The 25,293-nt window shown below is 43.2% G+C and overlaps 3 protein-coding genes across 3 annotated transcripts; 2 read left to right on the plus strand and 1 right to left on the minus strand.

Moving 5' to 3' along the window:
* The first annotated feature begins 1,690 nt into the window (after window positions 1-1,690).
* Window positions 1,691-10,970, plus strand: LOC135484873 (fibropellin-1-like). The gene is made up of 8 exons (XM_064766568.1): window positions 1,691-1,844; window positions 2,173-2,342; window positions 2,603-2,733; window positions 3,128-3,258; window positions 5,264-5,431; window positions 9,501-9,648; window positions 10,031-10,466; window positions 10,938-10,970. Exons 1-8 carry the CDS (start codon window positions 1,691-1,693, stop codon window positions 10,968-10,970), a joined length of 1,371 nt encoding a protein of 456 aa, XP_064622638.1.
* Window positions 7,449-9,221, minus strand: LOC135484336 (amiloride-sensitive sodium channel subunit gamma-like). Its single transcript, XM_064765698.1, has 2 exons — window positions 7,821-9,221; window positions 7,449-7,597 (listed from the first exon to the last, which is right to left on the minus strand). The coding sequence occupies exons 1-2, from the start codon at window positions 9,112-9,114 to the stop codon at window positions 7,530-7,532; spliced, it is 1,362 nt and encodes a 453-aa protein (XP_064621768.1). The 5' UTR covers window positions 9,115-9,221; the 3' UTR covers window positions 7,449-7,529.
* Window positions 10,971-11,202: 232 nt separating the features above from the next.
* On the plus strand, window positions 11,203-18,233 carry LOC135484335 (fibropellin-1-like). The gene is made up of 14 exons (XM_064765697.1): window positions 11,203-11,379; window positions 11,547-11,785; window positions 11,887-12,114; window positions 12,290-12,540; window positions 12,747-13,504; window positions 13,715-13,965; window positions 14,195-14,299; window positions 14,556-14,696; window positions 14,785-14,903; window positions 15,174-15,404; window positions 15,649-15,789; window positions 16,007-16,130; window positions 16,393-16,609; window positions 16,844-18,233. The coding sequence occupies exons 1-14, from the start codon at window positions 11,282-11,284 to the stop codon at window positions 17,169-17,171; spliced, it is 3,231 nt and encodes a 1,076-aa protein (XP_064621767.1). The 5' UTR covers window positions 11,203-11,281; the 3' UTR covers window positions 17,172-18,233.
* Window positions 18,234-25,293: the final 7,060 nt, after the last annotated feature.

Below are 25,293 nucleotides of genomic sequence, written 5' to 3' on the forward strand. Positions count from 1 at the left end.
AACTCTTGTAATCCTGGTGACCAAGGGTCAATGATAAGGAAAGGGAAGTCATGTAAGTTGACCATTGTGTTGAAATAGAAGAGGAGTACTGTACCGGTATCAAGGAAATTACAATGGCGTCAGAGAGGAAGAATATGTATATTTTCTAATTTTTCATTTGGAAATATTGAAGGAATGTCTTTGAGGAAGTTTTGGTGTGTTTGTGTGCAGGTCCTTAGCACTTTGGTAAGTCAAGTTACGTTATCCTTACCAACACTAATCAGCCTTTTTTCGCTTTTTTAAATGATGTTAAGTTGAGAGCCGACATTTGTCATCAAACACACAACGAAAGTCGCTATTCATTATACACATGTACTTCTTTTTAATGTAAATTTCAGGTGTTACTACACAAAGTGGAAGGTAAACCATTTTCCTTTTCTTCCTTCCCAAGAACTTCTCCAGCTTGTGACCAAATCCATGTATATGAAAAAACAACCCTTCGCAATGACCAAATTGCTATAATAAATTCACTGAGATATTTGATATATGTAGTTGAAGTTTCTGTCAGGTTATGATTTCGCACGTCTTTGAAATCCTCCAAATATTTCGGCTTACGTTTCTTTACAAGCTTTGTTCTCGGTCGATCACAGAATATCGTTTACTTTCACAGGACAGTGTACGGCGGCTCTAACACTCAGCGACATGTCTGGGGCCATCAAATCACCCGGTTACCCAATTAGTTACTCGAGAGGAAACTTCTGTACTTGGAAAATGAAGGTAATATTGTTGTAATGACCGAATCTTTTTATATCTAATCGTTGGAGAACCAGTGAATATGAGAACAACAAACATTGAGAGAGACTTAAAAACTTACTCCGCCAGACCTTCTTTAGAAAGGGGTTTATTTCATCCTACAGTTAGCTTCAGAGCCTTCACTCGGCACTTCCTTATGCGACTGACTCTGCATATGCGATGACTTTGTCGTAAGTTGTCAATAGCACTCAGCTACATGTGCCAACGATTAGATTAGATGGCAGCGCCGAAAGGAAACTGCCCTTTGCATTGGATTAATATCGATATAAGTTACTGGTCTGAAACTGCAACTATCGTGGTTACCAGTGTGATTACTCAAATATTTGGCCGGGGAAAAGATGGAGATAAATGCATTCTTAAGAATTCTAAAACTTTCCTTTTTTAAGGTACCATGGTCGATGAATTCGCACACACTGCAGTTGACAATAAAGGATTTTGACGTAGAAGCTGGGGATTATATTTCGGGGCTGTGCATTTACGATTACGTCCATATCACTGTTAAGACAAGCACTGATAGTAATAGTGCACTGAACGAAATGTAAGACGTGTGTTTATCTCATACAGCGTACTGGTGAAATGTTAGGACAACGAGTGGCCTGAAATAGTCATATACAGTGGAACCCCGGTAACAATACCACTCATGGGACAGGTTGAATGGTCGCGTTACCGGGGTAGTTGCCGACCGGGGTTCCACAGTAGCTCTCAACATCGCCGCCAGGGATGCCAGAATCTGACAAGTATGATACAGAATGTGGTTGCATGTATACCTGCCAGTTTTGGTGTTGGCAGGCCAGTCAACCTCCCCAAACGTCACGACAAAAGAGTCGGTTCCTTTAAAAATGCTAGATTTAAACATCATATGAGCGCGTTGTCTTATGTTGAAGTTTAGTAAATATCGATGAAGGTTTTCAAACAATGTCTTCTTAGGTTCTGTAACACTGAACTCCCTGCAGACAGCTACACCTTCGATAAAGTCCTGGAGTTCCAAGTCGTATTCTCTAGCGATACATACACCCACAAGAAGGGATTCTGGATATCATATCAAATCATCGGTAAGGACTAAGGTGGCATTCCGTACGACCCATAGCGGCTCGTTTCTTTGAAGAGGAAATCTACTGCAATAGAGAGGCTGAAATGAATTTACTACTCTCTAAGTTAGACCGACCATTCAGACTGATATATAGCCTCTATCTCCATGCGCCGATTCGAACCATCGTAACGGGGCGGCCCGCTTCGAACGCCTGGATTTAGTGTAAACTTCAGTTTGTTTTCTTCGTGTTCAGGCCGGGAGCACGTCATTCAATCTTGTCTCCAAGTACTTGTAGATCCTCTTACCTCTAATCTTTTCAACTATGATATATTGTGTTGATATTTTCCCAGAAATTGTTCCGACCACCTTCCCAGCCACGACTACGGCAGTGAGCGGTCAGACAGGGAGCGGCTCATGCGGTGGCATCAGGACAGTCCAAACAACGGGAATCGACTATCTCATGAGTCCAAACTATCCTGGCCAATACGACAATAACATCTACTGCGCTTGGAATATACAGGTATTTATTAACAGATTGATTTATTGATTTAAGCAATGATAAATTCATAATGACGCCGGTTGATGTCTTACATGTACATGTATTTCTTTATCAGTCAGAAAAATACTGGGGGTTAAAAATGCAAAAAAATGGTCCAGGCTGATTACTCTTTAAAGGAAGAGGCAGGCTTTATACATGTAATTATGCTTAAAATCTCGTGATTGTCATATATTCACATAGCACGTACTGCTATTCCTCTCACACATTTGTCATATTTCAAGGTCAAAGAAAACAACGCCAGGGTCGTCTTGAAATTCGAAGATTTTGACGTTGACACTCGCGGTGCATGTACAGCTAACGACTTCGTGAAAGTCCGCCGCGGAGGAAGTACGGCCCCTGGGGACATACTCACGTAAACGAATAACCAAACTCAGTTTCCTAACCCAAAAAAACCACTTACTGCTCACTGGCCATCAGCCACCAACACCAAGACGTATAACTAAGATGAGGTTTCAAACCAATTCCGCAATTCCTTTTTCAGAAATATACGTGTATATCTAATACTTCAAAAAGGTAATGGCATCCCATTACATGCCATGAACTATCTTACGTGGCATATGTTTGTCTGATACATTTTGGTTATACTGTACAGAATTATACAGGGAAAATTAATGCGACATGCATTCTAGGTTACAAAGAGCCACCTGCATGGTTGTAGATGATGAAACTCATTTTACTCGTACCAGTGATTCCTTTGCAGTAACTCTTTATGGTAGAGTTTCATCCGTGCATACATTCCTCTTCAGTTTTTGCAACGCCATGCTATCCAGACCAAATGGGCTTATAACATCTGGTAGTTACAAGTCCTTGGTTGTCGAATTTTCTACCAACGATTACACCAACGCCAGGGGATTCAAAGCCTCGTACAAGATTGACTGTAAGTTCAGATACTGGTTTACACAGTACAGATCCTCCAAGAACATTTTCAAAAATATCGTAAATAAGAAAAAACCGTTTCCCCGGGAAATCATCCACGTGGTGCTCTCTGTAGAGAAATCCAAACACCATAGTTGGAACGCTCCAACCGGCTGCATGGTCGTTCGTAGTATCAAGAAGTCTATTAAAGGAGGAGATTTGGGCTCGCTGTCGCCGGGAGTGGCGCAGTAGAAACAAAGGCACTGTCAACTCTTAGGTTCCGGATCCAATTCCCGTCTTTGGTTCCCCTATCCTCATGAGATAGAGAGGAATCCCCAATATATATATAGTCAATGGAGCTAAGTACTGATGTCCGAGTTGTCGCTCAATTCTCAGCTCAGAATTTTGAAATTAAATCAAGTGACAATTGTTTATTCTGCATATGTGTATGACTACTTCATATGTAGAACCCTTGTTGTTTTAGGGAGTTGTAGAAGAAGCTCAGATCAAGAAAACATTTGCAACAATGGCGTTTGTGAGGTACGATTTTATAAATTCGGTTGATACAGCCTTCATGACACATTTAATTCGCGATTCTCACGTCCGGTTTGCTATCAGGAGTGCTTTGACAGTTTTGGAGAATTCTACCTAGACGATTAACCTGATCGAAGTAAGTTCAAAATGTTGAGTAAAGTCGGAAATTCTCTTTGTTGTTGACGCTGGCGTGGTTCTTCGTTTGAGCACAGGCCACTGAATCAAGTGTCAGTAAGGGGTCAAAACCTTGTGAAATGGTTCAGGTAGAAGAGGGAGCAAGAAATCCAAGAGGAAGCAAGAAATCCCTTACGGACCGACCTCTGTGGATTCCTTCTCCTTCTTCTGCCTTAACCTTTCATGGACATTTTACCACCTTTTAACCCCTCACTAACCCCTGATGCAATGGCCTCCAGTTTGAGGCAATCATTTGTGTTGGTTTGCAGCTTTTCGCCAATAGCTCCATTGGCTGTTCGTGCAGCTCTGGTATGGGGGGCCAGTACTGTGACCGGACCTTGTACTGCGCGAGTAGTCCTTGCGTGCATGGCCAGTGTCAGGAGGGATTGGGAGCCTATGTCTGTGTTTGCAATCCGGGCTACGCCGGTAAGTATATTGCAGTAGCTTGCGTACATGTACGTATATGATGGTTGATTGTGTTCATTGAAATGCACAATCATTGTCAGATCGGCCTAAAATTTGAATGAAAAACACATTTTCCGGTGACCTTTGGGGGTATTTGCCCCCTGCCCCCTCTTCGGGGCTCCATGGACGGTCCTTTGCCTTTGGTGACGAACTCAGGTCGAGAAAATCAACATCTGCCGAGAGTACTCGAAAGGACCAAAACGAACAGTAGACATTGGGCTGGATGGGTCGATAGCACTTAAGACTACTCTCCACGCAATTTCGGTCAATGATCATATTGTCATGACCTGATATGGTCCCTATAGGAAACTCCTAGAAGTCCAGATTGTCAGCCTCGCATTAATAATCTCAGCTTGACAGTAGCCATTCATCAGTTTTTAGTGATTTCCTCCTCAGACACGAATAAGAATGCAATTAAAAGCGCAAAGCTTGGAGATTAATTAAGAGGGAGTCATAATGGATGGGCAGATTCCTGGCAACTTAATAACAAGTTCACCATAGTTTCTTTGTGAAGGCGACGATTAACTATATTATCAAGAATGAGCTATTTCATGATTGGAAGCTGCATACTCAAGAATATGCCTTATTTATCACCCCGGAGAATTAGTAGCCTCTGTGAAGCAACTTCGCGGACTGGCAAATATATACAGGTTTGAGACTGGTTTATCTTGAGGGCACCAGTAACGAGGCATGTTGAGATGTTTTGCCTTCTAATGCCTTGCAGAGTCAAAATTTTATTGCTTGGTAACTTGTGGCCTCTGACAGAATACTGATTCTCAGGGATAAATACAACCTGGTACCATACGTGAGCAACAGCATGCCGCATAGATTTCACTGTTGTTTCTATATTTCAGGTGTAAATTGTGATCGACAAATCAACGAATGTTCCTCCAACCCTTGTCAACATGGCGGCCTGTGTAAAGATGGCGTCAACGGTTTCCAGTGCACGTGCACATCTGGTTACTTTGGCGACAACTGTGAGAAGGACGTGAATGAGTGTTTGTCCAGCCCATGTGATAACGGTAGGTGGTTTGGAAGAGGTCTGTTCTTCCCGATACTGGTTTCTTTTTGGCGAATATGGAAGAAATAGCATTCCGCGAAGATGACGTCACTGCAGCTGCTGCCCTCTATTTCCCCATCGCTGAATTACAGGCAATGTCGGACAAACATGCGGTTTCGTAGTGGATTCAGGCTTTCTAACTAGGGCAGTTAGATTCAATCTGGCACATGTCCGAATGTTGGAAATACTACATAAGTGTTCTGAATATTTCTCTCTCTGACTCTATGGTATCATTCATGCTAAAAACAATGCAAGGTCAAAGATAATTGACTTTGAAATAAGCTCAAATGCGTAGAAATAAGTGTCGATGTCCGACTGTCACGTGACTAAAACGTCATCAATATCTTATGCAAATGACCTTGTGAGCTATAAATAGTAACTTCGCGGGATGCTATTTTTCTAAGTGGCTCTTATTCTGTCGACTGTTAGTTGTCCAACATGTTACTCTAGTGTGAACGTGTTTCTCAATGTATCATCCTCCAATTGCAGGCATTTCTATGGCTCGCTTGATCTACATGCATATTATTTGATAATGTTCATTCAGCCGAAATAGTGTAGATTTCCCTTGGGATTGCAACTTGCATATCTGCATGTATGTAATATTGTGATATTTTCACCAACACCAAATGGTCGTTAGTGATGGATGAATGCGTTATAAATGCACTGATGCAGCTGTGGGAATTAGTCTACATTGTTTCAGCATTGTTTCACTATTTTCATATATGATAGCAATACATTTATGGCGTCCTATACATACATATTGGTAGAAAAGTAGGCTACTGCAATAGCTGTTCATAACCATTAGTATGTCAGCAAAATTTCTCAAATTTCGAAAGCGTTACTTTTGTGAGGACACCCTTGTATATCATGTACCTCTCTTTCCGATAAATGCATTGCCGTTTCTATCCAGCACCTTGATATATCAACCAAATTTACTACATCCTCTGTGAGTGTTATATAAATTATTCAAGGATAGAATGATTTATTTTCTAATTACATTAAACTGTTCAACTGCATGCATCCGCATGCATCATTTAGTCCTCATAATGGTCGCGAATACTTCATAATCCTCGACTCTTGCACATTACCAACCAAATTAAATCAAACTGCTGGGGATTTTATTCAACAAATGCTAGACAAATTAGGCAGATGGCGGACGAAAACAAAACATTACTTCAATTTAATTTAATTTAATGAAAAAGCCGAGTCCGCCTTATCGAAATGGGACAGGAACTGAATTGATTTCTCTTTATATCAAGGCTCATAACCCGAATCCCATCATGCGAATGAAATGGCTCGGAGCTCGATTGCCCAGATGCCCATTGGGAGCGGGGACTCCGAGTGAGTGCACTAAACTAAACTTTGAACTGAGCTAAATCATGGACTGAGACATCACTCTTCGAAAGGGACTGCTAATAATCAACAAACTAGAGCTAACCTCGAGAACTAGAGCGGGGCTCTAAGGTTTTTGAGCCTAAAGGATTTTTCTTTCCTACACATAATCATCCCATGTATACATGTATAGAGATTTCCAGACCTTTTCAGTTGTTTTCACTTTGCTGGCCATGTGTTTCTGCTGTTTGCAAATAGGGCTATACGTTAAAAAAAACCGCCAAACCTTTGTTTTGGTCGGTCTGTGCGACAAAATTCTGAAGAAATATCATATCAGAAAAAAATTGGTATTCCGTTAATTTTTGCTAAATCCCTTGGAACTTCTAACTCGGATGTATTTTATGCAGTGGTCTTTTCTGTAAGGTTCGTTTCAGTCTCCAGGTCTTCGATGCCATTTTCTTTGGCAGTCCCCGGCGTGTGATGTCGACGAGAGAAAATCATCCCACAAAAGTCATAGAGAAGCTCAACGGCCTCCATTACAGTAATAAGAGTGATCCCCAACCAAAAACTCAATGTTCCTCCGATCTTACTTAACATTTCGCCCGTAGAGGTGTCTGGTCGTTCCTCAATGATCAACACCTCAAATGAATTTCTCACCACATTCACAGAAACGAAGTTCCTCTGAAATGTATCGGTGTCCATGAGAACCTTCTTAGCATCTTCTTTGGCTAGTTCCAAGTCGACTCCACTGATAAAATTACCTTGGTGGTGATCTCTCGAAATTTTGATTTTGTCCCTTACAAGATGAGAAAACATTGCGTCAAAATCAAAGTTTAAAGTGTCGTTGTCTTCATTATTGGTTTGGTTGGAACCATATAACAAGGCAGTACGAATCTGCAAATGGTGGGATTCGTGCGGCCATTTTGATAAACTTGGAATAGTGTTGTATTCATGTCTGCGGCAGGGTAACTTACATTTTGAGCACTCGGAGGGAGGGCGGAGTTCGTAGTCATACTTACAGGCAAGTCGCCATCGCAGGACGTCCAGGCTCGCTTTAAGATTGGCGCAGAATGGTAGATTCTGGTATTCAGGCTTGTTGCTTCCAATCAACCAAGGGTCAAAACATCCACACTTCTTATTAATCCAAGTCTGAATGCACTGATCTAGGCACGTTTGCTGTTCATATTTATACTTCCTACCGTTGTCGCCGATTGTGGTGGCTGTACCTTCGAAACATTCACCATAAGGCGTGGGGAGCAGCTGCTTGATCGTGGTGGACAAGTAGAATTTTGCGGCCATTCCCGGCGGAATATCATACCCTTTCTGGGTGAGGTCTGGGTACGAACCTGGCTCGTGGATGAGAATCTTGACACCGTGCAACTGCGAGTCGACGTCTGTTATATAATTATCCGGGTAAAACAGCTGGATACTGTCATTAAGAAATAGCCTCAGAGACATTTTCATAACAATACCAGACCGGCTAGCAAGCTTAGCGGTGTAACAATTGAAATACTGCGGATGTCTGTGTAAACCTATCTTACAATTCTCCGTGCGCAAATTGTCATCATCCTTTAGCGTGTACGAACAACTTTGAATAAAGTACCCAGGTCCATGCAATCCTATACTATCACGGACCGAATCATTCAGATTCTGATAAAAACCTGCCGTGGTCATCATAATCTCTTCCAAAGTCTCTTCATCAACAATCGGATCATTGTCTTCGTTCATCTTAAAAAATTTCTTACTTTTATTTCCGGCGCGCTTGCGTCGTTTGTAAACCGGGTCCTTCATTTCCTTGAAATGTGGGTCGTCCTCATCCCCGTAAAAATCCTTGTTGTATTCATAATCTTCATGCACGTCCAAATCGTCGCGATCGATATCCTCATATTTCGCATGGTAAGAGCCTTTTTCGTTCAACTTATCCCGAACATTGAAGAAATAATCACTCACCATTCTTTCAACTTTACCATACAACTTCCCATGGTCTGACCGATCCGCTGGGAAAGGTTGCAAACTACACAATGTCACATCCGGAAATCGCGAACTCGTCCGTAAACTTACTCTCTGCTCCTGAGTTTTTTCGAATTGGAGGTAGTTGAAAATGATATCAGTTAATTGCAGAAGCGTCCCGGATAGAAATATTACCACAGTGCCAATCCAAAGGACCCTCAGCAGTCTATTCCTTGCTTTAATTATCCGTGGGACGCCACGAACTGAACTGAGCATACAGAACTTTTTGAGGAGTTCTTTACAATTCCTTGGACGATGAAGTGGGTCGAACGGTCGCCCTCCATTTGTTTCTGGCGTTGACATGTTGATGATTCTAACGACGTCACCTTATCCCCCGTCGGCCAAGCTGGTCACAATATTTTTCGAAATTCTCAACTTCTGTCCTGATTTCGGTCCTATCCACCCAAGTGATCATTTTGAAAGCGTCCGAAAGGCAGACGGCTCTGATGAGAAATGAATTCATCGCGAGGCAAACAGATGATATTATCGGTTGCTATGGCTACGAAGGGAATCTGTGTAATCATTGCATCACGGAAGGAAGCCTGCTTTTTCGACGACGGATGAGTTTATAAACCTCCCTTCGTTTTTTGAGCGATTATTTAGCTATTGCCGTCATTTCAAAGAAAATCTCAAACATTTTCAGTTACCGGCCGAAATTAGTAGGAGAACTTGACCGTTATGTCTTTCAGGTGGTACGTGCATCAACCTCGCGGGTGGTTACCGCTGCCAATGTCCTGCCGGCTATCATGGCGACCGTTGCGGTACCGACACAGACGAGTGCATCTCATCACCGTGTAAAAATGGGGCGAGATGCGTGAATGGAATCAACAAATACACGTCAGTTGCATTACAAGATATGTCACATAGTTTGAACTACTTCATTTTACTCTCACACACAGGATTACTTGCGACTTTAGTTGTTCACTTGATTTCCACACTTCGTGTGACCTCAGCCAATAGTTTTAACTTAAACCTATTACCAAGTCTGTAAACATATGCTCTTGGTTGGACTGATACCAGGCCGGATATTGATATCTTTTCGAAGGCTGAAGAAGGCTGTTTTAACCCTGCTGATTTTTGGACAAGGTAAGGGAAACTAGTTTTTTCTCAGAACTAGCTACGGCAATAGGGCTAAAAAAAGTTGTAGATCTAGTAGCCTATAGATATGGTGCAACTGTTTTGTGAGCAGATATCGATACGTCAGATCGATTCCTTTCAGGTGCTACTGTCCTTCTGGTTTCGCTGGCGTACACTGCGAGACCAACATCAACGACTGCCAAAGCAATCCTTGTAAATACGGCCGCTGCATCGACTTGGTGGACTCATACACTTGCATCTGCAACGCTGGCTATTCGGGCAAGAACTGCAGGACGAACATTGATGACTGTAAAGGAAATCCATGTAAACAGGGCGCACTTTGCCAGGATCTGGTCAACGACTTCGCCTGTTCCTGCCCTCCTGGCTACGATGGAAAGACATGTAACCGGGACGTGAATGAGTGCGCGAGCTCGCCGTGTGCGCACGGATCCTGTACGGACGCTGTGAATGGATTCACGTGTGCTTGTGACCTTGGGTACACAGACACCCTCTGTGACCGTGACATCAACGAATGTGCGAGCTCTCCCTGCCAAGGCGCTGCCACCTGCGTTGATTTGGTTGGTTTTTATCTCTGTAAATGTTCACCAGGGTTCTCCGGTACTAACTGTGAGATTGATGTCGATGAATGCAGCACCAACACGTGTTTCTCTGGAGGCACGTGCGTTGATGGGGTCAACGACTTTACTTGCAAATGCCTCAGTGGTAAGTTGTAGTGTCCAATTCGATCCATGTTTCCTTTTGATTGAACTACAAAACCACACCTTCGAAATGTAACATGACCGTCCAGTATACTGCCAGGGGTGGTGTTCCCTAGGTTTCCATGCAAATCAACTGGTGGCCGGCACAACGATTATCTGGCCTTCTAGCAAACAAGAATTTTCTTCATCTTTAGGCTATATACTGGTGGATGCATGGAGCGGAGTCAGTCCCGTTCTATAGTGCGTCCCTCTGTTTCTCATGAACTTTCTCACAGTGATCCAACACACGGTAGAATATTGAGTTCGTTAGTCTTTGTCTTTGTTTTTCAGGCTATAGCGGACGGCACTGCGAAACAAACATAGATGAGTGTAGTTCCATCCCTTGTCGAAATGGTGGCAGCTGTGTCGATAGGATCGCAGACTACCAGTGTATCTGTCCTCCGGGATTCCAGGGAAGAAACTGCGAAACAGACACTGATGAATGTGGCAGTTCACCTTGCAAGAATGGCGTATGCACAGACCTAGCAAATGGCTTCTTATGCCAGTGCCACAACGGATACGATGGCGTCCTCTGTGAAAGCAACGTAGATGACTGCGCTGGAGGTCCATGTCGTCATTCAGGAACTTGTCTTGATCAGGTAGCCGGTTATAGGTGTCTCTGCCCTACTGGATTTATGGGCAAGAACTGTGAGGTAGACGTGAATGAGTGCCGCATACGACCGTGTCAAAATGGCGCCTCGTGTGTGGACGAAGCAGGAGGTTATAGTTGCAGGTAGGATACCGACATTTCATTTGTGGCATATTGGCATTATGATGATCCACAGAGGGCATTGCTGGCCTACTACCATGGAGAAAGCGTTCCTATATACCAATAGTATTTGCCGTCTGTTTCCCAAATCGATGCAGGAGTAAACGATTTTGTCGTCTGCTTTATTTCAGATGTAAACCAGGCTTCAGTGGCAAGAACTGTGAATACAACGACAACGAGTGCGCAAGCTCCCCATGCCAAAATGGCGGATCTTGTGTCGATGACGTCAATGGATACCACTGTACATGCGTTGAAGGATTCACTGGCAATCTTTGCCATACAGATATTGATGAATGTTTTGGAAATCTTTGTCTGAACAGTGGCACCTGCATTGACAAAATCAATGATTTCGAATGCACATGTCCATCAGGTAAACACAGTTTCAACTTTCTTCCCATTCTTAAATTTGTTTCTCTTTAAAAATATAATGATGTTTGTACTATATCCAACAATATATCCTTTTTCGTGCAGGTTATTTTGGACGAACGTGTTCGAATAACACAGATGAATGCGTGCCAAATCCGTGCCAGAACGGAGCGCCGTGTATAGATCATCTGAACGACTACACGTGTCAGTGTCTGGCGGGTTACCAGGGAAAGAATTGTGAGAGGAACGTGCAAGAATGTCTCAGCAATCCTTGCCAGAACGGAGCAAGCTGCGTGGACCTTGTCAATGCATTTCGATGCACATGTTTAGCAGGTGGGTAGAGGAAGTGTCACCTGAATCATTGCCACTAACAACCTTAATGATTCTTGCTTGATTTTACATGGAGAATTGGGTCATTTCGTAAAAGTTCATCTCGCATTTTACGGAAAGCTTTCAGTTTCGTCATTGCCTTACTGACCAGCCTTTATCCTTTTTTCTCCAATTTAAGGTTTTACGGGGAACCTTTGCGAAAATGAGATAGATGAATGCCTTAGCACACCATGTCTCAATGGCGGATCATGTTCAGACATTCTAGCCGGATATACCTGCGTATGCGTAGATGGTTATGCCGGGAGGCAGTGCGAGTTGGACGTGGATGAATGTCAGAACTCTCCTTGTCGAAATGGCGGAAGCTGCACAGACATATTGAATGGCTATACCTGCGCATGTTTACCAGGCTTTGTCGGCAAGGAATGTCAGGTAGCTATAAGACGATTAGGCTGAAATACGAAAAAATGTTTTAGACACTAGTGACAGCGATCGCCGAAAAAGGACCACAATTCTCTTTTATGTGACTGAGTCTGCTTGCAACTATGATGAAATTGCACCTATTTAAAGCTAGAAACCTTCGACATATATTTTTATTGAAATGTAAAGAAAAACTATCAACCGGTCATTACTTTCAGACCAATGTGAACGAATGCACCAGCAACCCCTGCCAGAATGGAGGACGGTGCATCGACTTCGTCAACAAGTTTGAGTGCGTTTGCCCACCAGGGTATGATGGGACACGTTGTCAAACTGATGTGGATGAATGCAGCACAGACCCTTGCAAGAATGGCGCAACCTGTCTTGACTTGGTCAACGACTTCTCCTGCTTATGTCATGTTGGATACGAAGGGAAAGATTGCTCCGTTGAGATTGACGAGTGCTTATCTTCCCCGTGCAAAAATGGTGCAACTTGTGCTGACCGGGTTGGTGGGTTTGTCTGTGCGTGTCTTCTTGGGTTCAACAGCTCAGACTGCTCTGCCAACATTGACGACTGCGCTGGGACTCCTTGCAAGAACTCCGGGACGTGCATTGATAAAGTTAATGGGTACGAATGCTTCTGTCACAATGGCTACGAAGGGCCAAACTGCGAGATTGACACAGACGATTGCCTTGGCGTCATCTGCCAAAATGGTGGGAGCTGCGTGGATCATGTTGGATACCATACGTGCCACTGTCCAGCAGGTTTCCTAGGATCAGACTGTGGTGCCGACATCAATGAATGTGAATCATATCCTTGTAAAAATGGCGGAGTTTGTACCGATGATGTCAATTCCTTCCAATGCGCATGCGTTGCAGGATGGGCAGGAAGTACCTGCGAGGTTGACATTGATGAGTGCGCAAGTCAGCCTTGTAGAAATAATGGTACATGTGTGGATGAAAAGTCTTCCTTCAGGTTAGTAAGACGGCACTAACTTTAAAACCTGGCAAAGGAATATTCAGATCACCTTGAAAGTTACTTTTCAACAATTCAATGACGGAAAACAGATTATCTCATGACTATTTAGCGGTAAAACACCGATACGTTTTTGCTGTCAAGACCTGCAGTTAGGGAGAATTGGTGTATCTTCTTCTTTATCGTTAATTTTTTTGTAATCTCGATTAGGTGTTTCTGCGACCAAGGCTTCATCGGGAAGAGATGTGAAACAAATGTTAACGACTGCAGGCATCAACCATGTTTAAATGGCGGGCAGTGTTTGGACATGGTGGCCGACTTCCACTGCACGTGCGCGGCTGGTTATGGCGGAAAGACATGCGCAGTTGACATTGACGACTGCACTAATCACAACTGCAAGTACGGGAAGTGCGTTGATGCAGTGAATGGCTACAGCTGTGACTGTCAGAATGGATATAAAGGTCAGCACCGCGCACCAAATATTTGTGAAGATCTCTTTAAGATAACTATGCGTTGCACCATTAAATCTGCATCTGGCGATGTGGATCGAGAGGGAATTTCTATGGAGTGTCAGTGAAATTCCGTGTAGCTTGATGTATTTAAGACAAACAGTTCCGACCCTTTCGGGCTGAGGCCGCGTATCGTAATGATACCTGACATATAATTTGTGCTTTCTTCTTTTCACATCAGGTACCTACTGCAACGAACTAACTGATTACTGTTCGCCGAATCCTTGTCGCTACGACTCCGTTTGTAATGGACAGATCGGTGGATATATGTGCAACTGCACCAAAGGTGTGTAACACTTAACCTTTCTAGGTACATTTCCTCAAACTGTACCTTACCCTTGATAATAACGGGATACAATTGATTAAGTAATGGACAAACACTTCAATATAAGTGGATAGGATATGTTGTTTGGTAAAGTTTCCCGCCCGACGAACTCTCGATTCCAAAGTTCAACTGGCCTTTCGAAATGGCAAACATGAGTTTTATGGTACGGTTTTGGAAATGAAATCTTAAGTTCAAATCTTAGCTTAATTTCTTGCAGGTTACACCGGTTCGAACTGTGAGACTGAGATCCGCGAGTGCCAGTCGCAGCCCTGCCAGAATGAAGGCACCTGCGTTGACCTGGTCGGTGGATACACCTGCAGTTGCTCAGATCTCTACTCGGGACACAACTGCCAGGACGGTGAGTAAAAACTTAACCACACACTGATTCTATGCATCCTTGAGCAAGGACTACAAGTGCGGTTATACGATTTACATTTTTTTTCCAGAAGTGGATAGAGAAGGAGGTTGTGTCGATGATAACAGGAAATTGCGTCAAGATGGAGACTCGTGGAAAGTAGAATGCAACGCGTGTTTCTGTTCTCAGGGCATCATATCGTGTTCAAAGGTACTTTTGTCAGTTTGTTATGTGTGATGTGTAGTGCTCTTTTTGTGCAGCTTTTCATGGATGATATATCTATGTTCGAAGAGAAACGTCACATTTGATACACACCATAAAGTATAATTGCAAAGCAAAGGTTCACTTCACTGCTTTTGAACAATACTTTGTAGCACATATACCATCAGTATGGCAGGCCACGCCGATCTGAATGAAACCTAGCAGTTCTGCCTCTGTCTCACTAACTTATTCGTAAACTCTGTAATCTTTACCCCCAAGATAAATTGCCATCCACTGAAGAAGTGCTGCCCAACTGGCATCTTCTGCAGTCCAGGAATCGCTAGAAAATGTACGGATGGTGCACCCTGCCAAAGTGAGGCCTGCCTGGTCAAGCCATGCGGGAGTCTTGGGTACTGTCCGAATCAGGACAGTGGCTGTCATAATGGAGTCAAAGAGACCAAGGATTGCGCTCATTTGGAGTTGGCCATCGGACGCAGTAGTTTGATAAAGGTTAGGTATACTAACACCGGTAAAGTTTTAGAACACTTTATGTGGTGTTGACATACCCTGCAGTAAGCAATCGCCCCCCGCCCCGTGACTCTCCCAGGCTTCATGAAAGATTTTAGTGTGTATGGTATGACGACCTAAAACTCGATAGGGGCGACTCCCTTCATATTCCTTTCTGAATTTCTTTGAAACAAATAACACTACACTTTGAAGTATACCGAATTGGATGCACTTTTGTTTGTTTCAGGGCAGTTCTGTTGAAGGTGTTTGTGCGGAGATCAGGCAACTCCCCGCGCTTTGGGACTATGCCATGAACAACAATTTGACAGTCACCTGCAAGATGGCCGACCATACGTCAGGAGAAGAAAGTCTTTTGTACATCACGATTGTGAGTATAGCTAGTTCGACTAAACATCCAAGTTTCAATCCTGGGTTAATTCCAAAAGGGAAAGCCTTGCACACGTGAGATATGAAAAAAGTGATCCGGACCTCCTGGCCCAGGACGTCAGTGAGCTATTTCCTGTACCCGTTCACGCCGAGACACCAAAACCTACGCCGTAACAGTGTGTATGGCAATCTTTACGACTAAAACGTTTCCATTTTAGGGTAGTTCTGAAGGTTCCGGTATGGCTCGACAGGCTAAAGAGGAACTAATTATATACCTTGGTAAACACAAGAAGATCAGTGCCATTGGGGCCAGGCCAATCGTTGCTGCATCTCAGGACACCAGTAAGTAATTTCGCTACGGTGGGTATCAATCACGAAGCTGGGTGTGTTAAGAATTCAGGAAGCACATGGTCACTGCAGAACGGGGCGATATAACCATACAAAAATTTGATACATGGACAAGGACAGACGCTTTGCTCATCAGTCCCTGTTCAAACACCAGTGTCCGTACATGAGGGAGGCCCCAGATGTGGCAGAAAAACTGAGCATGTTGTCCAAAGACTAGTGTTCTTTCCTAAGATTCGTAGTGTGCTTTTCATTGTAGAGATAGATCCAGTCGTCCCTAGTGTGGGAGGGGCCCTTGCCGCCCTGCTGATCATTGCCGTAGTGATAGTGGCCATCCTCTACGTGAGGTACACCAGGAAGCGCCCTGATGGATTCTCGTGGCAGGAACTTGAACGCAATTCATTTTACGATGAGTCCAAGAGAGGCAGTGACACTACGTCGCTTTGCCACACTGGTTCGATTAGAGGTGCAAGATCGTAAGTAACCACTGCAATAGGTAAAAATTTCTTCATCAAGTAACGGTCGATAAATCAGTCAAAAATATATTGCTGAAAAAACAGCGTCTTTTACTTTGGAATGGAAAATTGCCTTAACTTAGTTGTTGAACTTACAATTTCAATTTTACCTACATGTATACCAATTAATCAATATCTAATTGTCATACGATTATAATAAGATAAGTTGATTGAGATCTCGAACATTCATTGCAGAAATCCACTTTTCGAGTCACCAGAGGATGTAACAGAGGAGCAGTATATGCACGCTGATGATCAGGTATTCCCGGCCGAAACCACTCAGAATGTCAACACGAACTTCCAGAACCCGCTGTATAACTTCATGCAGAGTAAGGAACTAAAGCCCAATGACTACTGGGAGGGCATGTTCAGGCCGGGGCAGGAGGAGACACCCGTGGAGGTGGCAGAGGTAGCCCCAGTTGCCCGGCAGGTTAACTCAACCGTTTTTAACAACATGGACAATGATCTTACGAAAGAACTCGATATGCTGAATGAGATGGAGGACGAGATGAACTCTTGTTAGTTTCACGGTTTCAATCCTGTGGCCCTCTCCAACTTCCGATAACGATCAGTAGTGGCAAACAATCGTAAATTCGCAACAATTTTGACCTTTCTTGCTCCGCACCCCTCCTTTCGCTCTCCTGTAGGAGGACCTGGACCCGAACTGTGCCTTGCCTTCCTCCTTCGTTGCACCATAGATTTCATATCTTGTCGAAATTTCTTACAGCCAAGAAAATACATATAGAAATTAACACTATGATTCAGCATCCTTGGTACGGACACTAACGTCAGAAACTGAGACTCGGTACTTAAACACCCAGAGTATTTTGGAAGAAGTGATTCCGAATACGTAGCCATAATCTTACTAAGTTAATATTATGATCATCATCTCATCGTCAAGATCCTTTTTAATCTTAGCTGTATTCTCATAATCTAGTACACTCGTCTTTGGTGGCAAAATGAATGGCATTACTATTATCACTCGCTGGTATTATCTCCATGCTTTTAGGTCTGATTCCTTGATCATTTTCTGTGTTCGAAACAATTGTAGCGACCGTGTTTCGGCTACCAGCGTCAACTCCTTGTAGTAGGGCACAAGACTTCTTCTTCGCTGCTGCGATACTGCCACGGGACGTCCACACATCGGAACTATGGTCTCTTTGGTTGCTCTCCCAAGCAGTCCTACCATTTTTAAAGATAGTTTTTAAATCCTGTCGAAATTTTTTACACCCAAGAAAATATAGATAAAAGTTTACACCTGAATTTAACATCCGCGGTATTCTGATGAATTCGTATACGAATTTCCTAATCGTTGCAACCTTTCCGACAACTTCGATCGCCTTGAACACATCCCAGAAGAAATAATCAACAACAACGGGAACAAGTAGAATCAAAAATGTCCAACTTACTAGTAACAGCATTGCTGTAATGTTCCGTTCGGTGTTTCTCTCCCCTTTACTTGTTGCAAGGACCATGGAATCACGCCTTTTCTTGTTTCTCTTGACGATTATGACAATACCCATGTTTGAGATGAATAAAATTATCACAGGCACCGTGTGGCACACACCGTAGTAGAGTATGTTGTTGGCACTGTCGTACCAATCGAATACCCCAGTCAGAGGGCAACGCTTTGTCAAGGTCAAACCCCCTGGGTTATAAGCGCGCCACCAATTGGGAAGAAATATGATATTCAATATGAGAAAGTTGAGGAAAATGCATATTTTCGCTTTCTTGATTGAGCAAACTGCTTTTGCCTTCAGTGGGAAGGAAACGGCAATGAGACGGTCCAAAGCCATGAATGAGAGAGTCCAGTGTGCGATACTCATGTAGACATACGATATGAAGAGGAACTCCCGGCAGAATATCTGAGCCACGAGAGTATCCGTTAGAAACACGTAAGGCCACACCATGTAGATGTAACGCTGCACGTACCGCCCTATTAAGGTAATGTTGTCAAATAGGGCCAAGCAGCGCATATAGCAACAATTTGAAGATTTCTTGTAGCGGGGAAGACTCAATACCAAGTAGGCCATGGTGTTACCAAATAAACCCAAAACGATCACAATTGGCGGCACATACCTGGAACAGTATTCTAAAATGCTGTTCATTACAATTTCATCCTGATCTAGCGTCCGGGATGTTGTTGCCAAAGAAGTATTTACACCGGAAGTGTCGTTTGTGTATGTCGTCTGCTCGGTTGAACCCGATGTTGTAAGCGAATCTGTTGGCGCCGTGGTTTCCAAAGCGACACAGTTCGGTTGGTTCATGAAAGCCATCAAAGAGACGGCGATTCCAACCGATGATTTCATGAGTTCAGAACTGAGCCCTTCGAACTAACCTTATCATTCCGGTTAAATCAACATGTTATCACAAATTCGTTATTCCTTTATAACAACATGTTTGGACTATTACAAATGATATATACTAGCGATTTTTAAAAACAATATTGGCCAGTGGTAACTCTGGTGGAATCCGTAAAAGGGCATCACGCGCGCCAAACAATATGGGTGTCGGAATATCTGTTGGTTTTATCCATAGAAGTGAATCGAGTATTGAAAGCATTAACTCGTCGTCGGAACAAAGAGCAAAGAAAATGATTTCCACAGTTCTATCGGACGTACTTCGTTAGAATCGTTGATGTTCGTATTTCTTGTCGGCCAATAATGGGAATGTCGTATACAGGTCTACCAGGTACTTGATCGCATATGTAGTGCAAAATACATACGCAAAATACATTTTGCAGCTTATTCGCAAATGAAAGAAATTTAAATATGCAATGCACGCTTTGTCTACTGATTGACTGTGACAAATCAGAATTATTTCACCATTCTATTTAGCATTTCAAATTAGTTTATAACACGCAAACGGATAGTTTGTGTCATGGTATCAATAACCTGTCCAACCACTTTTCGTGAGAATACGTGCAGGAAATAAATCAGGAATAAAGCAGGAAAAGAATTAACCTTGAAGTGAACGATCAACCTTGTGAAAGGTTGTTTTTCACATTTCTTTCAAATTAGTTTCGTTGTCTTTCGATTAACGAAGGATGCACAAATTCTTCACTTGTATCGCCGAATATTATCCCAATTCCATACTCGGAGTTTGAACCTTATGTCATCCATGGGGACCAGAATTCCGTAGACTGTGGTCAAAGATTCACCAAGAACCACAATTGGTAAGCTGAAGAAGCACGCATCCCCGACTTGTTGATTTCCTCATGTCTATTAAGCCCTCATGAGCGGAAATTGCCCCGGTGATTCAATCCTGATTATGACGCAGATGTGTGGGGATATTTTCTGGCGCATGATGTCTTCCCGACTATTGGTTCCAGGTTATTTGTTGTCCAAATGTCACACATCCCTCCGTTTGAAAGTTATATCCATGCAGGGTATGCTTTGTTTGCAGCGACCCTGATTTTTTAGTCAAAAACGAAATGTCTCGAGGGAAGAGATGGAAGGATCATTAAGGCAAAGTGGATCACATTATGCACTTCATGGCCAAACACAGAATGAACCGTTAGGAAAATGTCGGAATATGCACTGGTTCGAAGCTGGTGGAGTGTTGTTGCTCAGCTAATACGAAGACGTAACCATCGTTGAAAAAATATCACCTATCCAGCGTAATTATTGTCATGAAATGCAATAGATATCGTTATATATGTTCGTTTTTCGGAGAAAAGCATATGTTATGTCATCGTATACGTTCTTGTGAGATGATTCCATGAACGTAGTTTTAGTTCCAGTTTCCAAATGCTCGGCAGTGACACACATTTCCCTGACATGGATGTGCCCCGTGCGCCTATCGTTAGTACCAAGTATAGATAATGTACATATACTGGTATTCATCAGGTACAATTCTTGCCCAGTATGACAATGACGTGTTTCCATCTGGACTTGGATATTTTCCGATGTTCTCGACCAACCGTGAAGAGCATTAGGCTATCCTTGAGTAAACTTGACATTTTGACACATGAGTACAGAATCGATTAGAAAGTTCTCTGTTGATATTCATATTTCTTCCGTTATGACACCATGCAACTGGCTACATTTGTATTATCAATGCATTATAAACCTCTGCAGCCACATGACCCCCCCCCCCCCCTTCCCACGTCAGGTAATCAAAACATAAATCAATGTTGGTCAACACAATGCTTCCGTCGCAAATCTATTGAGAATGGTGGTCAAATGAATAATTTAATCAAATTTCTCGTCTGAATATTACTAAAATATCCATTGCCTGATGTTTGTCATCCCTTTAGAGCACTTGTGCGTGCATTTGCCGCCATTATGTCAGGAGCCATAACGCTTGGTACTATTTTAGGAATACTGCCCACGGAAATCAGTTTGCACCAGGGGTTTACTTGATCTTGACGTTCGCAGTACAGTATCGATCGCTCTGCTTGCTGAATATTTTTTATCACAAAAGTCCAGATTAAACATTGCTGTTTTACCTCGACACTCAAAGGATTATTATGATATCAATTATTACAAAGGACAATATTGGTGGTTACGAACAAAGTTCTTTTTTGTATGTACGGGATGTTAAGAAATAGTTAGACGTGTATCGGGTTACCATTTAAAAAATCGCAGTAAGTATGACGTCATCCAACAGTACCTCTCTAAAAACAAACGAGTGAATTCTCGCTCTTTAAGAGCGAATTCTCGCTCTTTGAAAGAGCTATATTAGTGATCGCTCTTCACAGAGCGAAATTCGCTATTATGAAAGAGTGAAACTATTCGCTCTTTTAAAGAGCTAAAACCGAGCGAAATTCGCTCGTTGAAAGAGTGAAAGCATTCGCTCTTTTAGGAATGGTCCCGAGTGATAAAAGTTTCCATTCGCTCTTTGAAAGAGTGATCAAAGTTTCCATTCGCTCGTTAAAAGAGCGGTCATGCACTTCAAACGAGTGAAATTATTCGCTCGGGCCCTTCCTCAACGAGCGAATAATTTCACTCGTTGGAAGTGCCATGATCGCTCTTTTAACGAGCCAATTTGCGCTGAAAAGGTTATCAGTCACCCACTTCTTGCAAGTAAGTCCAGGAGAGTTCAGGAGAGTTACTGATGCCGTTCCCATGCTCGAATGAAAGCGGAGACCGGCTATCAGCTCACCTGGTAGCATTACAGCTGCTGCTTGTAGTATAATATTCAACGTTGCAGTTCAAAGCGGTCTCGGGATTGATTCAGTAAACGAAACAAACACAATCGAATGCTTTGAAACGTTATGACTTTTTTATTGAAGTTTTAGAAAACCGTGGTGTGCAACGAGAGAGATATACATGATCGATTCATTTATCGTACATGCTAGAAAAGACGAGAAAATGGACATTCTGAAAATCCAACATGGAGCTGATCCTGATGCCATGAAACCTCATAGTTTTCATTTTTTTCATTTTAACATTAGGTCGAAATGTTTGCCGACTGACGCGCGAAAATCCGCTCGTTGTCCCCCGCTCTTATTCTCCGCTCTTTTGAAAGAATGGATTGGTCACCCAAAGAGCGAGGGGCTAGAATAATCAGATAATTTCACTCTTTTCGAGCGAAAAGCTATTAGCTCTTTTGAAAGAGTGAGAAATTCACTCGTTTGTTTTTAGAGAATATACACGATTCCGGGGTTCTGGCTCATGTTCAAGTTTGGGAAACTGAATTAAACTCTTACATGATATGTAGTCGTCTATTGTTTGTAACTATTTCTCAGTTTTCTTTTGAAGGGAAGCTTCACCGTCATAGCCCGTGAGCGAGTCTGCCATCCCATGCGACGTTTCATTATATCCACATGTGGAAGAATGTTCGCCACCTCGCCAAGGCTGCATTGAATGTGCGAGTCTCTGGTTCCTTCACCAGAATTCCCCGACTGAACCGTTAACCCTGGCGTAGATTCTGTGGCTTGTGAGGGCATTTCCACATAGTTCTTCCCTGAGTTTCCGTGAGAGATGTCAGAGTTCCCGGACACTTCAAGTGCCTCTCCAGCTTGCTGGCTCCCATCGTGTTCTCCGGCGCTCTGATTTCCGCTTTCATCCACATAATTTTTTGCCACCACTGTCGAATTCCTACCGCCATCTTTGACATTCGTATCGCGAGTAGACTTTTCTTTGCTTCCTTCTCCAAGCCCTGTTGTAATGAACTTGTACAACATAGACAACAGCTCCTTGCCTCGGTCCGTTTTGTTCGTCGTTCTCCTGTGCCATGCCTTCACTTGCTTCTCCATTTCAAGGGTACAATTCTCAAGAAGGCGAGGCACTCGCTTGTATTTCTCCTCATATTCAGACAGGATAATGTAGCACAACTCCTCTCCAAGCAAGCGAAGAGACAGCAACTCCTCTGGACTAGCGCCATTCTCATAGAGGTAACTCAAGCCTGCAATCTCGATACAGTGACTCAGGATTTCTTTCAAGTAGTCATCGACGTCCACCTGCCGATGTTCTTGTTGAGAAGTTGATGCTGCTGTAGTTACACCTGGCATTGAGTTGACAGTCACGTCGATTAGGCCTGTCAACACCGCAACTAAAACCTGCAGTTCGTATTTCGGGCGTCTTCCAACGAGTTGAAGGACTTTGGTGACTTTCTGAAAGCCATGAACTGAATGAAGAGTGTTGATGTAACCATAAAGGCGACTTTTTATTGTTCGCTTTAGGTTCGGGAGCTGTGACATGTCGGCGCGAAGCATTAGCGGACCCTTCGGAGCACTGGGAACGTAGCTCGAACAAAATTGGAGGGATGGGTTGGCCTGTGCACCAGAAAGGGTTGTTTCTGTGGGCGTTGGAGAAGGTAAACAAGCAGCAGAGGACAGTGTAACGTTTGTATGATATGAAGTGGGGACGATGTCATGGAATAGAAGACCAGTTGAGTCCTTTTGGCAAGTACATGTTATCCTTGCACATTCATTATTGTGATGTCTGTGCCTTGATGGGTTACTGACAGTTTCCTTCGATGTTTCTAACTTCATTGTTTTGTTGGGTGATCGATTTTCGGTTTTTTCGCTGCATGATTTTGTAGCATTGTCTACGTTTCTCTGAAAATTCGGTTTGGAGCGCTCTCCGGGATTTTTTTTGTCACCAACCCCCTTCTTCCCTCCACTTGCTTTGACTACGGGGTTACCAAGAGGCGTCAACACAACAATAGCGTTTTCCATTCGATTTTGATTTGAAGAGACAAGTTGAGTCGGCCCCCCTGCAGCAGAAGACGCTTTTGATGTACCGATGGTCGGATTTGGAGCGGGTGTGGTACTGGTAGATGTGTAAAATCGGTACCCTTGTCCAAAGTTGGGATTAGAATACGGGTTGACAGTGTACTGTGTCGCAGGCGGGGCGTTTCCAGGCAAGTCCTGGTACGTGCAAGGCTGTCCAATAGTAGGATTTATGAAATGCATTTGTCCACCTGTTGATCGTACAACATTGGCATTGCTTTGCAGGAATATACATGAACTGGTGGACAGCCCGTCATTGCCAGTGGCTCTCGTGGAATTTGTCCTTGGCATTGAATTTGACGCAACTGTTGAGCTGTGCCTTTGCGGCGTTTGCACGGGATATGGCAACTTCACACCGGGCTTTATGACAGAGTGAATGGGCAAATACATCGGATACTGTACAAAATATCCGGTCTGATGTGTCGACACCAAACTCTGTGCATCTGTCGGTGCGGTAACGGCGATAGGCATCGAACTTCGTACTTTTTGAACATTCATACCTGTGTCGCCAGTGACTGGCAGTCCATTAGAGGTAGACGTATGCCTCTGTCGTTTCATGGTGTAAAACTCAGAATGGGAGCTTTAGAAAACGGGTGTTCACCAAATAATCAAGCTGCAACGCACGATTCAGACGCACGATTCTTTGACGCAGGTGTAGTCGAAATGACGGAAGGACATTGTTGCGCTGGAGCGTCGCATTCACGGTTTATTACGTGACGTAGCGGTAGTTGATAAAGCTTGGAATCAGTGAAACCTTGGAACCAGTGATAAACCTTGGAATCAGTCCTAAAAATGCATAAAAACATGAAATAATGCCATTCGAACCTAACGTGGTTACGAATCAACATTTGGAGCTTATTCTTACATGATCAGATCGGAATTTTATCGTAATTTAGAAATCTGTCGCATATCCGATTCAATAGTCTATATTTTAGAACAACCCAGTTGTACCTCGCCTCCAGTGTACAGTACTGATCTCCCAAATATGGGAAGACACGCCCACCACACACCCATAATATGGACCAATAGCGCTCCGCTTATAAATACGCCACCACCACGCGGGGCCTATTTGAACTACGGATCGGTCTGTTCATACAGGGTGATACAGAGAAAATTGGGGGCCTGTCATGCATTATGCATGGATAAGGTTGACGACTATGTCTAGGCCTAATTGTCTATGATTGACTGATATTTTATAACAAACGATGAATAAAAGAAGCCTAGTCATGTATGTTTATTACCGAAGTTTGCGGATGAAAATTTCCTTCGCCGTGAGCGATTTCTTACATCTTCCAGTACGCATCGAGGGATGCAGAGATCTTTGTGACGTCACCGGTTCTAAGCGGTTTTTTTATTCACGTGTGTGTTTGTCCTATGATCTCGTGCATCTAGTACCGAGCATAATACTTTATCGTCTATGGAATACAAAACAATCATAAAAACTAATTTTTGCTTCCATTGAAGA

The sequence above is a fragment of the Lineus longissimus genome, chromosome 3 (genome assembly GCF_910592395.1).
Source record: "Lineus longissimus chromosome 3, tnLinLong1.2, whole genome shotgun sequence".
NCBI lineage: Eukaryota > Metazoa > Nemertea > Pilidiophora > Heteronemertea > Lineidae > Lineus > Lineus longissimus.

Excerpts from the sequence above, each read along its gene's own strand:
- LOC135484336 (XM_064765698.1), bottom strand. The coding sequence starts at position 9,114 with ATGTCAACGCCAGAAACAAATGGAGGGCGACCGTTCGACCCACTTCAT. Across the intron at positions 7,598-7,820 it reads CCTGCGATGGCGACTTGCCT|GGACAAAATCAAAATTTCGA; the intron begins GTAAGTATGACT and ends TCATCTTGTAAG.
- LOC135484335 (XM_064765697.1), top strand. The coding sequence starts at position 11,282 with ATGGGCAAGAACTGTGAGGTAGACGTGAATGAGTGCCGCATACGACCG. Across the intron at positions 15,790-16,006 it reads GTCTTTTGTACATCACGATT|GGTAGTTCTGAAGGTTCCGG; the intron begins GTGAGTATAGCT and ends TTTCCATTTTAG. Across the intron at positions 16,610-16,843 it reads TCGATTAGAGGTGCAAGATC|AAATCCACTTTTCGAGTCAC; the intron begins GTAAGTAACCAC and ends CATTCATTGCAG.
- LOC135484873 (XM_064766568.1), top strand. The coding sequence starts at position 1,691 with ATGAAGGTTTTCAAACAATGTCTTCTTAGGTTCTGTAACACTGAACTC. Across the intron at positions 1,845-2,172 it reads GATATCATATCAAATCATCG|AAATTGTTCCGACCACCTTC; the intron begins GTAAGGACTAAG and ends ATATTTTCCCAG. Across the intron at positions 2,343-2,602 it reads ACTGCGCTTGGAATATACAG|GTCAAAGAAAACAACGCCAG; the intron begins GTATTTATTAAC and ends TCATATTTCAAG.